Source organism: Festucalex cinctus, chromosome 10 (assembly GCF_051991245.1).
Source record: "Festucalex cinctus isolate MCC-2025b chromosome 10, RoL_Fcin_1.0, whole genome shotgun sequence".
NCBI lineage: Eukaryota > Metazoa > Chordata > Actinopteri > Syngnathiformes > Syngnathidae > Festucalex > Festucalex cinctus.
In genome coordinates this window covers 11,681,919-11,698,781 of record NC_135420.1, presented here as the reverse complement: position 1 = coordinate 11,698,781, position 16,863 = coordinate 11,681,919, and the positions used below count along the sequence as shown (strand labels likewise).

Below are 16,863 nucleotides of genomic sequence, written 5' to 3'. Positions count from 1 at the left end.
GCTAAATCTGAATGTAGAGCGAGCTGATGTTATTAAGTCTTTGTAAACATTAATTGGAAAATCTGTAAACAGTTCTCGATTCAACCACATCCCTGATTGTTTAAGTCTCCATTCGTGTTGGTTACAACATGAAATGGAGATCAGACTGGTGAAAAATGGCATATTATATATCTAAATACGTTTCTAAGAAAGACCATTTTATGCTGACCTTGCAGTTTTTCTATGTACTGTACTATAAGTATTTTCTAGGAATATACTCCCATTTGCCTCATGTGGTAACGTTGAACAGGGTTTTTGTTAGAGCTTCCCTTTTAAGGAGCAAAAAGCCTCCCCATATTTGCACTCCTCCCCACTTGGATGTTTTTTCCCCCCTTAACCCACTTCATAAAATGTCAATAATTTGGCTATAAAGAGTACCGCTACAAAATACAGTACATTGATTTGTCAGACCTTACACAACATAATCACAAAGAGCACTGAACAAAACATATGCCTCTGTCAAATACAAGAAAAAGTTACAAGAAGTTACGAAAATATGCTGTCACATTAGACACTTAACAGTAGAATACTCATGTAAGGCAAAATCAGGTGATTTTCACAGTGACGACTTCAAAAAGATTTCAGATTTGAGAGTTCGCCAGTTTCGCCACAGACAGCTTCCTTCCCTGAAAGACCAGTCTGTTGGCTTTTTCGTTTTCAGAAAATTAATTACGCTTTCCAGTTACGTGATTATACCTGATCTTCTAAAAACAACCCTGCTTTTGGAGCCGATGTGTTTTGCGGCACAAGGTGTGATGATTTGACCGTCACTTCTAGGCTACAGCAACGAATATGGCACATCGAACACTGAAGAGCAACTATGGGGAGGTTTTGCACTCCTTCATTTAAACAAGTAGCTTAAACACAGACACAATTGAAACATATTCAAAATTCATAAATAAACAAATCACATCAGTGCAGTTTTACACTACGCCTACTGAGAGCATTTTGGCATCGGATGAAACCAAACGAAAAACATTCTAACAAAATAAATAAAACATCAATATAAACAGCATCAAAACACAGTGCATGATTAAAACAAAACAAAACATTTGGTTGTCAAAAATAAAGCTTTGAGTGTGATAGCTGTTGAATACCCAAAAAAATTGATGCAGGCAGAAAAAGCAACAGCTTTTTTTTTTTCTCCTTTGAACATGACCAATATGATACGTATGCTTTAGTCCAACGTCTCTGCAGCTTCCTGCTACCAGCAAATATAAATAAAAACAAATATTAAAGTGAATATGAATAGGGAAAAAAAAAGTGCGTTTTTGGAAAATATGTGGCATTTAATGGTACACTGTAAACACAGCCGTGCTAGCCAAAGCGCTTAGCGACCAATCTCTTTTAAAAAGGACAGCGAGGCCATTTCCCGGAAGCCACAGGACGTCCTTTTCCCTGCAGTCTTTTGGTGGCGCGTCATCGTGTCAAAGGGCTTTTACCGAGTCGAGGGCGAGGTCGGACCGCTGGATGGCCATGCAACAAGGGAGCGGGGGTTCAACCCTGCCCTTTGTCTCTCCTCCATTCGCACCTTCCAGTGTTTTATCTTCTTGTGGCTCGCCGCCAGTCAGCCAGGCCTTCTCCCGTCACAGTCTGTCCATCCTGAACGTGTCCTCGGTGGCGGGGTCGGCCAGCACCATGTCGGGGTCATTGAGCATGTGCAGCCCGTCCAGGGTGAGGGGGTCGATCTTCAGCTCATCCAGAGGGAACTGAGAGTCCGCGTCGAAGCTGACGTCGCCGACGCCTGCCAGCGAATTGGTGAGCTCTTTGGAGAGGCTCGGCGGAGACTCACCTGTGACTGCAATGTGTGACATCAAAGAGACAAGTGGGGGTGCACGGGGCACAAAAAAATGGTGCTTCTTTAACCTCGTGATCCGACATTCACCATACAATTATACAAAAAAAAATAATCAAGTATGACAGGGAAAAGGAAGTACTGCAGTCAATAAAAGCTAAATTACCAGTACAATTCGGAGTTAAAGGGAAGTCAACCTTCAATATTTCTTGACAATGTGTTATATTTGACCTTACTAGTCAAAAAATGACATTCTGATTAATATTACATTTGTGGAATATGAGTTCTGCAGAAAAATCCAGCTGTTTTTAATCCATCTCTGTCGACTGAAGATGACATCACAGTTGCCCGGCTCTGGCTACGACCAATCACAGATCACCTGTTAACTGAAGCTAAGTTGTGATTGGTTGCTACATGAGACCTGAGCAACTGTGATGTCATCTTCACTCGACAGCAAGTTGCAAAATGGCTGCCTTCTGATAGTGATAAAACTGTTGGATTTGACCCTTTAACTCATATTCCACTAACACAATATTAACCAGAATACTGCATTTAGATTATAAGTGCTGCATAGAGCATATTATTGTCAATAATTTTTGGGGGGTTTGACTTCCTCTTTAATGCATCATATTGTTTGGAAAGTAATCGACCTCATTTCAAGGTAGCTGCCCTAAGGAGTACTCACAACAGCAGCCGATACCAGTATGCATTTAAAGTTGTATTGGAACATTTTCCAAACATTTTATAAACAAAAGGAAAAAAAGATAATAGAAAATTGCCATTAATTTCATGTAATTTTAATGAAAAATGCTACTGAAATATAAAGCTCTTTGCAATTATTTCTCATTGGTTTAATATTGGTACTTTAGTGTCCATAGTTATTTCAGAATGGAGTACACGTACTTCTACCAGTTTGAAAAAATAAAAAGTAGTATCAAACATCCCTAATTAGTATTATAAAATGTATAACTTAAAGATTTTACAATTCATATGAAGAAAGAACATGATCTATAACAATTCAAAATACACTGTACTGTGATTCGCATAATGTATTACAATGCTGTAAAAAAAGTGTGCGTACAACTTAATGTTCATCAGTTTGGGTGTCAGGGTCGTCGGTTTTAGTGAACTCACCAGTTTGTGGTCAGAATTTTACACCTGCATTGGGCATGATTGTCACTAATATTTCATGATTAATTTGAACTTTTTTTTTCCCCCCCAGGTAGGAATTATCTAGTGTACATTATGATGTAAAGCTTAAAGTGCATTGAGCACATTTATTGAAATTAGGTCATCACCTTATTTTGTAGCTTCGGCAAGTGAGGGAGATATAATAAATGGGGGGCGGGGGGGGGGGGGGGGGCAGAAAATAGAAAATAATGCTCAGTCCACTCAAAATACCCCTGAGTGTGTACAGTACAGTATATTTCAAAGTCTTCTTGTTCCAGAACTGCCCATTGTTGTGGTTTACTGGCACTGTGAGGCTATACAGTATAGAAATAGAACACAGACTAAATTTGGCCAACAGACGTTCCTTGATGGGCGTGGCAGCCATGTTGGCAGGGGAATGTGCCCATCGAAGGTCATGGAAAGCATGGAAATGAGTTTAGCGTCGCCATCGACACACAGCTCAAAAGGGATGTTTCTACCTATTACCAGGCTGGACCATATACATCAGCCCCCCCGGTCAATTACTATCCAAAGGGCAATAAATGTAGGGCTGGGTGATAACATATGGTTGTGATTTGTGATATTACAGTGACCCGCTGTGAACAAACAGTATATACATTACCCAAATCTTTTGATAAATGGTCCTGAAGGTTCGAGAATGTCCCCATGTAAAAATTGTTAGTGATCATGATTGAAAGCGTATTAAGCGTTTATTGACACGGATGGACTCAAAACAGCCATTTATAGATGTTGGTTATGAAAGCCTTAATTAAAAATAAACAAATAAATGAATAAATGAATAAATGAATAAATTGTAATTTTGACCCTGGATAAAAATTTTACATTTCTAAATTGCACATTATTTTTGAAAGCCATATTGTATAATCATATAAAAAGGGTAATATATACCGTATTTTCCGCACTATAAGGCGCACCTTCAATGAATGACATAATTTAAAACTTTTTCCATATATAAGGCACTACAGTAGAGGCTGGGGTTACGTTATGCATCCATTAGATGGTGCTGCGCTAAAGGGAATGTCAACAAAACAGTCAGATAGGTCAGTCAAACTTTATTAATAGATTACAAACCAGCTTTCTGACAACTCCATTCGCTCACAAAATGAATAAACAGCTGTTTTATTATTTTCTCTGAGCTAAAGTATTAGTATTAGCTAGCGATCCAAGATGGCGGGATCTTCTGCGCATGCACGTCACCGATCGTGCAGGCTCACCGATAGCGTCTTGACAGCGAGACCTGTTCCGGCTCAATATTGATCCATATATAAGGCGCACTGGATTATAAGGCGCATGGTCAGCTTTTGAAAAAATTGAAGGCTTTTAGGTGCGCCTTATAGTGCGGAAAATACGGTAATTAAAATCCCAAACTTAATATGACATTCATACTAAAAGAGTGTATGTAAACTTCTGACCTCAACCATATCCGTATACTCTATTGTGCAAGAAATATGTAGCAATGCAGAGATAGTTACAAAATTATTTTGATGGTACAATGAGATACATTAAGGACAATTGTGATTCTGTCATTACCATGGTTGTCGTCATTCTATTTTTTTAGGGGGGGGGGGGTCCCAAATAGTCATCAGAATTATTGTATTAGCATTGATTCTCATATTACTGTATACTGCAGTGGCAAATTATTTGCTCTCTTCTCACTTCCCTCACTTTAATATTTATCATCCCGCAAATATAAAGATCAGACAAGTAAACATAAATTGCAATTCAAATGGTATTTCATATCAGAAAAAAAAAAGAACTACTCATAGCTACCTGGCCTTGTGTGAAAAAGCACTTTCCATCATGAATTATAGGTTAGGGAGGCTAATCACATTTTTTGAAAAGCTCAAGCCTGATCCTGTTCAAACAAGCAAATGCTTAAATAGAACCTGTCATACAAATGAAGTCAATCCAGAATGGATTGGATATTTTTCTAAATCCTTGTGCTTTGGTTTTGTATGCCACTTTCCCACAGCTGAAGTGGATGAGATAGAGACTGCAAGTGATAGAGCATTAACAAAGAACACCAGAGATCCTTAATAGACTCTGTGGTAGTGCAAAAGTGGCACAGTATGAGAGAAGTGCACAATTTACCTGTTAGGATTATGTTGGGAATGTTGCCATGGCTACTGTAGCCAAGCTGCTGCGAGTCTTGTAGGCTGCCGCTGCTAAGACCCATCATGGCGGCTTGAGTATAGTTGAGGGTGGAGCACTGCGTGTACAGGCTGGTCGAGCTTATGGGGCTCTCAATCATGTTGAACTGCTCCAACTTTAAGAGATTGAGTATGTTTAAAATGTCATCGAAATGCCCCAAACTGGTGTTTGTGTCCACTGCTATGTATTGAGGATAGTGGAAATAATCACCTGGTGAGACAGCGCGTTGGTCTGCCTTGATGCCACCTGTTGATCGTAGAAGGAGTCGCCAAATATGCTGCCCACAACAGGAATGTGCTGCAAGAAGAATATGGGAGCCACACAATTTAGGCTGGATGTCAAGAACGCCAGCACTACATAAAAAGTAAAAATCAATCATATGTATAGTTAACCAGGCTTAAAGCAGACACTCCAAGCAACAGAAAATGCAAGCGAAAGGTGTCACAAGAATAGCACTGAGCAGTGACAGAAGCGGGTGACACTCATGAGGAGGCCTGTCAGTGTTCGGAATTCTCCAAAAGAAAGCAAGTGATGAATGAAATGAAAAGGTAGTGTCCTTGACAAGGATTGAGATTCAACACATTTGCGTGGATGCAATCAAACACAAAATGACACTGCAAAACGTGAGGCCCGAATACGACGTGCTTGTTAATCTGTCCAACTGTTGGAGACCAAACATTGTATTGCCGTGTTGCACTGACCTCAGCAGGCCTCTTCATGGCACGGGACAGACATTTCGATAAGGGGAAATTCCAAGTGTGCCCATCCACATGAGCACTATCACTATTCTGATCATACAGATGAATTAGTTAAACTCAAATGGAACCTGGGCTGAGGGCTGATGAAATCACTACTGACACAGCACAGTAAGGCAGGGACTACAACTAGGCCACTATGACAAGATTCTTAGACTACAGTAAGTTTACATGCAGTCAATAATCCTTTCAGTTGTGCAAGGCTTGACAACTTATTGTGGCGAAAGACATGAATATAATGTCTTTTATTATCAATATAAAGTAAGAAGCGGAAATGAGCTCTATAGGGGAGTAAACTGACTGCTCACGCATGTAAACAGATTAATCCAAATGGTTCAGAAACCAGAATTATTACCTTAACACACATATTAACAGCATGCAAATGTAGCCTTAGTGCTAGCCTCTATAATAGTTATCAGGTGAGAATCATGCAAAGGGGAGGTTATTCATTTTGATTAGGTTGACGTCCCATGAACCCTTTTTGTTTCTTTTATGTGCCCTCTATTTACCTTCATTTTTTTTTATATCAGCCAAGTTAATACACTGTAGTTCTTCAATACACTAAATTATCACATCAGCTCGATTTAAAATTATTTTTTTTTAACTCCAATAGGCTGCCAGGCCTGAGGAACATTGGCCAATTTGAAGCAATGGAATATGATTAAGAGTCACCCTACCTAAATAATACTGGAATTTGACCTTAAGGGACATATGATGAGCTAATGGTTGCAAACAGTTAACACTGGGTGACTGGCTGTCCTAATAGTGGTGTCCCTGGAAACATGAGTAAATTACAGCCCAGGCTTCCTCTTGTTCTTCTACCACTACCACCAATATTAATACAACTACAAAAAAAGATTTGTATTTATTTATTTTTATTTTCCTTCAATAACGCTTAAAGGGACAGTGTGTAGGACTATTTGCCATTTAGTGGTGAGCTAATAGAATGCACCGGCCAAAGTTTGAAGCGCATGTATTTTCAAGCATGAGGTGCCTTAGAAAAAACATACTTCACAACCCTTCACCCATTACTACATTTACCTCCTTTGGGCATCTGTAGCAAAAAGAGGGTGGCAAAACATGTCAGCCTTTGGTAAGTGTAATATAAATTGTGATTACTAGAGCTACAATTATATTAAAAGATGTACATTGATGTGACAGAACATTTTTTTTGCTTATTATTGAAAGAGTTGATTTTTTAAATCAATGAACATTGAAAAATCAAAGAAAAAAAATCTACAAACTGTCCTTTGAAGTTATTATAATAAGATACGGGAATGGGTAGATTATTTTAAAAACAAAATTTGCCATCTACATAGTACCAAAGTTGCTTTCCTTCCTTTATATCACCCTTTGCTGTGAAAGGATTAAGTGTAAAAACACATGCAACATTCCTGATCCGTCTACCAAATGTTTTACGGAAAAGGTGACTTTCTCCCAAAAGAGATAGAGATGTTTATGTTTATGTGAATAGCAGATGTAATGGAGAACTGGGCTCCAACTAGCTGCTAAAACACATCTGAGTTCCGAATGACAACGAGGAAACGAACAACTTTTTGAGGAAGTGTAAAGATTGGCACCGCCATCAACAAAGTGGCCGTAATGTCATGCACAGCAAACAGTGACAATTGTGATGAGGAAATGAGATGTGTACACCATGGCTGACGCAAAAGGATGAAAAGCAGCCTATCAAGAATTAGCTTCCCCCCAGGAACTAAGCCCCTTCCCCAAAAAGCAGCTAGCTTGGTGGGTGGGCTCTTACTTGAGGCGAGCCGCCGGGGGAGAAGCCTTGATTGGAGACTGGGGAGGTTGGAGACTGAGTGGCTGGTGAGCCAGTCTGATTGCGATACTGTTGGAGGGAAGAGGGTTAGCGAGCACTAAGCTCCATGCTAGTCACACACAAATCTCAAAAGGATGACGACGTGAGGCGGCTTCAGAAAAGGGTTCAGTCATTACGGAACGCTCACTAACAGCAAAATGGCTTTGTCGGTGGTCTTTACAAATGTGATTGTACAATAAAAGCCACACATCCTAATGCTGAAAAAGTTGTCGTTGAAAGAAATTTAAGATACAGCACGGTACGTGATCATCTTTGTTCTCTGTAATTGGAGAGTACCGAGATTGGGTTTCTTGCTGTCTTACCGAGCTGATGCTGGCTGAGGTCTGGCTGTCCGGGGATGGGCTGTTAGCTGTGGTGGGGCCTGTACCAGTGGAGGGAGGAGTTGGCAGGGTGATGAGCTGGATACCCTGCGGCGGCTGCTTCTGCAGGTCGCTGAGCAACTGAGCCTGGGCCTGAGCAGTCAAATGGTTGAAAAGGGGGAACTGCGAAAGCTGTTGCTCCAGGGTTTGCGGTTCCGTCGGAAATATCTACAAGAAAACCACATACCACAAAAGTATTTCATGATTTGAAATGAGTTATCTCAGCAATAATCTGTAATCACTTCATGATTCAATTACAATTCAGAGCGCTCCGATTGCATTATTTATTGTGATGACAGATCCATACTCTAGTTATTTAGTGTCGATCCACATCACTACATCTTTACCAATACATACTTTTTTCAAACATTTCTCATTTTATTACTTATTTTTGCTAGCCTAATAACATAATAGCCAAAGTAATAGGGATGGAAGTATCAATATCAGGCATCGCTATCGGCCAATACACAGCGTAATTTCATGGTATTGATACGCACGACAGCATCCTCTTGTGGCATTTTATGGTCAGGAGTAGAATTTTTTTTTATTAATTTCATGCAATTTTAAGGAAATATGCTATAGTAGGATATATATAGGTTTTTAGAATCATCTGTCATTAGGTGGGTTTCCATCCTTCTATTTTTTCAAAAATTGCAAAAAACCTGAATATAATTACAACACAAGAAATTTCAAAAAAAAAAAAAAAGCCTACAATTTGGTTTTACAAGAGTTTATGCTCGGAGGAGAAGGATTTATTTTATTTTTTTTAGCGCGTCGATAAAAGAAAAATGCTAATTTTGGCGATGAAACAGGTTGTGAGAAGAAATGATGACAGGCCACATTTCATGTTGCATGTTTTGAATGGATATTACAATACATGTACCGGTACAGTACAGCTGTGCTCATAAGTTTACATACCACTACGGTATGTAAACTTATGTCATGTTTGTTTTGTGCATTTTCACTAAATTTGCTTACAAATTTCAAAACATTTTATACAGAAACACCATCCATGATCACTTCTCATACCATGTCATCTCATGGCAGTCTCTTCTCAATATTCACAAAATAATAAATGGAAACAGATAAGCCACATGTTCATTTTGCACATTTTTGCTAAATTTGTTTTCAAAATTCCAAACATTTGAATGGAAACCTCATTATTGTTTTTTGTTTTGTTTTTTTGGAATGATGTACCAAAAGTGCAAGTGGTATTAGTGTTTGGTAATGGTGACTAAATAGTTGACCCATCGGACTGGTATCGGTCTAGAAAAAAATATGTGGACTAGAACATTCTGACAAAGTCATTTTTGAATGTTTTCAGAAGACAAGAAAAAACACAATAAATTCAACCAACAAGAAGAGTCCAGTTGCCTGGATTGGATGACGGAGAATCCTTAAAACAAAGACAAGCGAGCAAAATGTCACCTGTGTGATGTTAACAGGTGAGGAGAGGGTGGGCGACAACTGCTGTGTGGACTTCTGAAGATGGAGGTCGGTGGTTAGTGTAAGTGGCACCACGGGAGGCTGGCGGCGATGTTCTGTTACGGTCATGGAGGGCTGAGAGGGCGTAGGGATGCCTGGGAGAAAAAATTTAAAACGCAGGTATAATAATCCAGAAAGCAGTCGCTTTCCTACACCCTGCACAACAGTGCCGATTATACAAGAAACATCTGCTATACTATACATTCCATTGATTCATTATGCAGAAATTGCAGTGCACAAAGAATTAAAAATATTACAAATAAATGAAGTATATTAAAATATGACTTTTAATAAACATTTAAATAAAGTGAAATTAAATTAAAAATATTTTGTTGCAGTTGATACCATGGCTGGCAGCGCTGATGCCGAGATGGGTGAGGTTGGTGGTCAGGCTGCCTGTGCTGTTTGAGGAGCTGAGGGATGGGAAGGCAACTGCGTCTTCAGGGTCCAGCGGGGTGGACAGCGGGGGAGGGAACTGGATGTTGGTGAGATCAGGTAATGAGCCGCCTGTGTTGTGTGCAGCAGGCAGCACCGCTGGGTTCAGTTCCTGGTCCGGTGATGGGAAAATACTACAAAAGCATTTTTGATTACTTATGAGAACGTCACCTCTGACAAACATTCAATCTTCAAGAAGCTAAAGCAATGTATGATAAACGCTCACTTGATTCCTGGGACATCACATGTGTTGTGGTTTGGTGAATCCCCCTGAAGACAGGACAAACCTCAATCTCCAATTTCAAGCTTTGTTTACATGAGCTGAGCATGCAGCCCTTTCGTACCTTCCTGTCATCCCACAGCTGTTTCTGTGCATCGCTGTCTGCATTTGTCTCCAAACTCTCCGTCCCAGGCACTGTTAGCAGCAGTACTAATTAGTCAAACAGCCAGATACAGTTGCTTGCTATGACAAAACACACAATGATTCACATCAGGGCAAGAAATGAGTCATCAATATCCCGGCCAGTCAGGCAGATTACGGTGCTGTGCTCATGATTCCAGGGAGCCTAAAAATAGCAAGGTGACCACCAGGCAGACTGGCTGGATGCCAACCAATTAAGGTTTCACTTTATCAGGGCTTCGCACACAATCCATGGAAGATCAGTGAATTATTGATCGGGCTCTCTCCATCACCTTGAGTCAGCTCCATTCAAGAGATTCCACTCCTCTGGAGGCCGGCCAAACGCAGAAGCAGCAGCACGCTGAAGCAGCGAGCTGTATCTTTACAGCTATATAAATATTTGACGACTGGTCGCGATCTGCACCCGCTAAAGTGGAGCATGCGGCTTTGTGACATTTTGTGCATGAGGACTGCGCCAATGAATTAATAACGGTAGTTGTGGAGTTTTTGCGATCACATAATCCATTACCTCGTTTAGGCTGAAGCTCCTGTGATCCGCCAGCAAACACCTCTTGAGGTTTGGGATTCATGGTGCTCTGGTGTAAAGCAGAGTCTGAATTTGTCCTGTAAGAGGGATGAGGTTTTGTCTAAATGGCAGCATAGTGTATTTAAAACATCCTACCTATGAAAACAATTGCTTCCTTACAAAAATACACTATTTGCCCACAGCACAGCTTGTGTACAGCTGAGTCTCATGTAATTCAATTTTTTGCAACATTGTCTGTCCTGGGTTTCATTCTGGAAAATGGCAAAGGGGAGATTGCTTACCTTCTCCAGCTTGTGTCTGGTGGCGGCGAGAGGTAAACTGAGCTGTAGGGGCAGCTGTCGATGTGAATCGAGTTAGGGCTAATAAAGAAGAAGGAATGAAAAATTGTCCAGAGCTTAATTTCATGCCTCTTGGCTCATTAAGCCAAATAGAGCCAATCAACAACATTATTCCACAGAATTGTTTGTTAGCTTCAAGAAAAAAAAAGAAAACTGTTTGAGCTAGAAGAGCAACAGAAGCATATGGTAATGCTAAGCACCACCCTATGCATACAGGGGAAGATATTTAATTGATGTTTTTTTTTAAATGCAAAAAACGAAATTTGAAGAACACAAAATTTATAGACAAAACTTTATACCCCCAAAAAAGGTAAATTTATAATCTCATAACAATACATATCCTAATATAGTATTTGTCCTTAAAATTACATGAACTTCATGGCAAGTTTCAGAAAATAAAATGAGTAAAAGATTTTTTTTTTTTTTATGCAAAAACAAAACATGAAAGAACAGAAAAATTACCATTGAAGCGGTAATATAACCACTTTTCAAGAAATGCAATAAAGAATACAAAAAAATTTAGATAAATACAATAAAGTACTTCAAGTAACGACTACAATCACAATAAATTATTTTAATTATCTTCTAATCTACTGATTATTTTGTAAATCGATGAACTGGATAAAGAAAAAACATGTTTTGATTTCTATCCTTATGTTCAAAACCAGGACATTATTTCAAATCAACAGTGCAGAAAACGTCAATCGTGATTCGGTGGTTTGATCCCTAACTTGTCAGAAAACAGGCAAAAATGTTGACCATTGTTTTCCAAAGTTAATAAAAAATGTTTTTCAACACAAATATAGTCCGCTGAAATTCTGAGAATATGGACAATTTTAAATTAAAAAAAATATATATACATAATTAATCAGTTCTCAAAAATAATTTAATTTGTAGGCATGGGTGTTACCAGGTATTGTATCGGGCCGATACCCAGCCTTATTTCAAGGTATCTGTATTCTGTACATTTGACAGTGGCCCATCCCAGTATTGGAGGCCCTCTTATGGCTCCGATCAGGAAATGAAAAATGGTATTAATGTCATAAAATTTTTATGAAAAATACTACATTGGGAAATATAGGTCTTTATTTAAAAGTATCTGTCAGTTTTTTTGGGGGGGGGAATTTTATCTATCACATTACGGTTCTGTCTTTTCAGCACCAATTCTGTGGACTCTTACGACTTTGTTCTCTGTTTAGCTTGTTTACAATCATGTTACACTTGCAGTGCTGTAAACAAGTACCGCCAGGCCTTTTTGCAGGTGATGTACAAATGCTACCACATAGTAGAAGCTTTGCTGCATGACATCAAACTTCAATCATGTCTCATGAAATATTAGCATAGCGTACAAGGTGTAATGCGTTTAAAGTCACTCGTCACAACAACAAAAAATAATTGTCACATTTGTCTTTTCGACAAGTCTTCCCTGCGCTCATGCATGAGCAATCAACTCACGCTTAACCAGTTGTTATATTCGTGTAATAGTTGTATTTATTGAAACTTCATGAGTCGTGCTTGGAGTCAAAAATATGATGTAATAAAAAGACGACTGTTGTTGAGTTCCCGTCTCAGACACTATATTAGTCTAGCAACAGAAAAAACCCAATCCAATACCCTACACATAAATAAACAATATAAACTATTAGGGGTGTGCATTGCCTAGTTCCTGACAATTCGATCCGTATCACGATTCATAGGTCGCGATTCGATTCGATACCGATTAATCCCAATATGAATTTACAAGTTGATTGTTGCGATTTTTTTACTCAAATTTAGAAAATACCATTCAGTAAACTTGTACATGTACAATGTAAAATTTGTATGAAAATTTATTATTTATTAATCTGAAACTTCAGTTTTATAACTGAGCCACTGTATTTAACAAACAGGTTGTAATGTTTTTCATCTCAGAACAGCATTGAAATAAAATATTAAGGCTTAATGTTCCATTAATATAACATTCTTCCATGCTTAAGGTGTGAAAGTTAGACATTTTGTTGAATATTTTTCCATCAAAAATGGATGTTAAAAAAATCGATTCAGCTGCCTATTGAATCGATTCAAGAATCGCGTGCTGTAGTATCGCGATATATTGCCGAATCGATTTTTTTTAACACCCCTATAAACTATGGAGAGTTATGTTATGGTAGACGTAAACCATACTACTATAATTGTTTTTGGTTTTTTTTACCCCCCATAGCACTAATTCTTGGTAAATTCTTAGAACCCATTTAGTACATGAGCTGTTACTGAACTCTGGACTAAGCCAACTCGTACAACATTGGATACACAGATGGTTTTATGTAGAATTACCTTATCTGTGCAAGCTAAGGAAACAATACATTGTCGATAGCATACACTAAAAAAGGATATTTGCCGTCCATGTTTGTCAACTGAAAGAGGTCGGCGGTGTGGAGATGTGATGCGATTTCGTTCACGGTAAACGCGATCCACCAAACCGTGGTGCCTTGTTGTGCGACTGGTGTCCAACACAGAATTCTAGGGAGAACACACTCACAGGTCACTGAGGGCAATAATGAAGCTATCACACACAACAATATACCAAAATATACCAGAAAGGTCTCAGGATTAATGGTGCAAATGTGTTCATGTGTTCATTTCAAAATGAGTCAAGCCATGGGGCCCATACTGAAGCTTGAGCTGGCAAATGTATCTTAGAATGGAAAGCCATGACAAGCAATGATACACTACAAATTTTGAAAACCAAATTCCAATGCAGTGACAAACTGATGGTAACTTGCTTCTGAATCATTGTGAACCAAAAGATCCAAAAGAACTCCGGGTCCACCAAAGCAACTGTTTAGCATTTCTCAAAAAAAAAAAAAAAAGGTCCAATCTAAGACTGGATTGCTTTTGATTTCATTAAACCAAATTATATACCATCCATTATTTTTCCTACAGTTTTCTCTGGACAAAAACAAACCAGCCGAGAAAGGCTAAGGGCTCACCTGAAAAGGCAGGTCAATGTTGCCATTCCCAATCTGATTGACATTGGGCAGTGAGCCTCCATAGTACTGTCCACGATTCTGCCCTAGTTGCAAATACTGGGTCTTCTGTAACTGCAACTGTGCAAAGTAAAATTGCATGACAGCATGAGTGCATGGCGGGTCTGATTGTACAAAAAATAATGCAAAAATAAATGAAAGATGCCTACTAGTCCCCCATTAAAGATAATGCATTGATTACTTGATGTATGAAACCTGATGACATCAGGCAGATGAGGATGTTATGTCAATCATTTCAGACGAGATCTTCCATAGTAAGTAAACTTGTGTCTATTAATGCCTGACAACTGTCAGAATTATTTGCAACAGGCATTTCCTTACATACTAACACAAGGATGGAGTGCTTTCCAGCCAGTCAACATGGAATAATATGATCTAATGCAATGAAATGATGTCTCGTCCGATGGAAACACAGAGACCAAAAATCTGTTGTTTTAACAATAGTGACTAACATTTGATTGCAACTGATGTTTACACTGAAGCAACCTATATTTTCAGAAAAGCAGACAAAATATTGGATTTAGCAAATTACTCAGTTGAAAACGCTTTTTAAAAAAAATTAGTCACCTTAAATAAGAACCCAAATTCAAATATTTCTGTTCAAATGTTTTTTTCTTTATCAGAAATTATCTGACATATGTAAGCCATACAAATTTGGCATTTCAAATTTCAAGACAAAAAGAGCAATATAAAACTGCATACATTCGTTGTTAAAACCATATTCCTCTTGGAATATTTTATTTGTGAATTATTTTTATTCGGCGTGAATCGATAATCATGACAACGACTGTCGAACGCGAACCCAGCTCAAATAAAAAGTGTTGTCAAATAACATGTTCATTTATCTATAGTGTTTTTAAATGAGTGCTGTGCTAGCGTGCTAATGTAGCTGGTAGAGGACGAGATCAAAACAAACCACAGCTGGAGAAGGCGACTAAGATTGCCGCTTACGTTAGCTCGGCTTGACAACATAAACCCTTCAGGGGTTCTCCATCAATAGGACAGTTTATCGTCAATTAATTGCCTGCCTTGTAAAGTCGTGATTTACAAGCCAAACGATTCATTTGCTAATTAACTGTCAGCGGTGCCTGTTCGCATCAACCAGCAAGAGGACAGGTGCACATTCATTCTCAGTTTCAATGCACTAACTAGGCTAATTAGCGTAAACGGTGTGTTTATTATTGGATGCTTCCCTTGTATATTTCCGTCAGTCATCCAGTAGCGGTACATTGTTGCCGCACCAGACGCGTTCACTTCACCTTTTAGCGCATAAACGTATCACATTTATTTTCACAGCATTCGCGAGCTGCCAAACAGCGTTGCAACGCAAAATGCGAAAAACGGCTTATGCACGTCTTACCCGTGCAGCTCTGGTGATATTCAAGTCTTTCATGACCTCTTCAAACGCCGCTGTCTCTTCCGCCTGTTTCTGGTTATGCAAAGCGATTTTTTCGCTAAATTTGCGGGGATTGTTAGAGGACGCCATCTTTCCCTCTTCTCTGAATGGAATGTTACGTTACGCACCACGTTGAGGCCTTCTGGTGTCGTCATCACGCACAGTCTGCGCCTCCGTGCGCGGGAAGGCGGGGTCGGACCATGCAGCCGCGCCCACCTTTTACTTGTCAATAAGGTCCACATCTTTTCGTCAAATCAGTCTTCACGAGCCAGTGTGGATCTCAGTCGTGAGGCACTTGTCATATTCTGTGACATCTAAACGACAAAGCTTGCACAAAAATGAAAAGGGTTAGGAAAATGCAAAATGTTAGAACCCAAAGCAGTTACTTTAACTGAAAGTGAAACGCAGTCGAGTTCAACTCACCGCTTACCTAAAATTGCCTATAGGTGCCACAAGATGGCGACAAATGGTTGCTTTTGTATTGACAATTCCGAGTTTACGTCACAAGTCAAAATGGAACCACTCTCTGCTTATTGAAAATAATGGTATCCTGTAATTTGATTTGTGGGGATTATTTTAATTCCAAAATGTGCTGAAATGTCGTTTGACTACTATAACAATCTACCTGGTTTGTATAATAGTCACAGGCAAAAGCAATATAATCCGCTCATTGTTTTCACTGTGAAAATAAATTGTTGCATTGGGGAAAGAGCAGAAATGCCCAGATGTTTGGAATTGTCAAAAAAATGTACATGTTATGACAAAACACTTAAGATATTTTTCCATGTTTGGATCCCAGGAAGAAACAAAATTCTAAAGTTTGTGAAAGCAAGGTTTAAAGCAGGCCGAACGGTGGACTCTTAAGTTTTTAGCACCTTGTCTCTTTGGTCCCAGGATTGAAACTCAATTTCCTCCCATATTCCGATAATGCGTGTTAGGTTAATTGAAAGCTTGCAATATGTGTGAATGCACCAAACTCAAATGACAACAACCGTTGCGGATGGATGGTTCATGGTGTAGACTCCATCCCTGCGGTGATCTGTTCTTTGACAAACAAAACAGAACCAGCAAAGTATTGCTAAACTAATGTATACATATACACACAC

At 39.1% G+C, this 16,863-nt stretch overlaps 1 protein-coding gene across 4 annotated transcripts; it reads right to left on the bottom strand.

Annotated features, from left to right (window-relative positions):
* Positions 1 to 1,303: 1,303 nt before the first annotated feature.
* crtc1b (CREB regulated transcription coactivator 1b) lies at positions 1,304 to 15,943 on the bottom strand. 4 transcript variants are annotated; one of them, XM_077535298.1, is made up of 14 exons: positions 15,886 to 15,943; positions 14,305 to 14,421; positions 13,709 to 13,834; positions 11,279 to 11,340; positions 10,980 to 11,074; positions 10,395 to 10,465; positions 10,277 to 10,320; positions 9,961 to 10,184; positions 9,559 to 9,710; positions 8,074 to 8,298; positions 7,694 to 7,780; positions 5,387 to 5,473; positions 5,117 to 5,291; positions 1,304 to 1,837 (listed from the first exon to the last, which is right to left on the bottom strand). In XM_077535298.1, exons 1-14 carry the CDS (start codon positions 15,910 to 15,912, stop codon positions 1,626 to 1,628), a joined length of 1,704 nt encoding a protein of 567 aa, XP_077391424.1. In that variant the 5' UTR covers positions 15,913 to 15,943; the 3' UTR covers positions 1,304 to 1,625. The 4 variants fall into 4 exon arrangements, with proteins under 4 accessions (XP_077391424.1, XP_077391422.1, XP_077391423.1 ...); XM_077535296.1 differs by lacking the exon at positions 15,886 to 15,943 and adding an exon at positions 15,722 to 15,877; XM_077535299.1 differs by lacking the exons at positions 1,304 to 1,837; positions 15,886 to 15,943 and adding exons at positions 3,252 to 5,018; positions 15,722 to 15,877.
* Positions 15,944 to 16,863: the final 920 nt, after the last annotated feature.

Coding starts and splice junctions, on each gene's coding strand:
- crtc1b (XM_077535296.1), bottom strand. CDS start 15,847: ATGGCGTCCTCTAACAATCCCCGCAAATTTAGCGAAAAAATCGCTTTG. Junction 14,422..15,721: donor ATATCACCAGAGCTGCACGG/GTAAGACGTGCA, acceptor TACTTTGCACAG/TTGCAGTTACAGAAGACCCA. Junction 11,341..13,708: donor TTGACAAACATGGACGGCAA/ATATCCTTTTTT, acceptor AACTCGATTCAC/ATCGACAGCTGCCCCTACAG.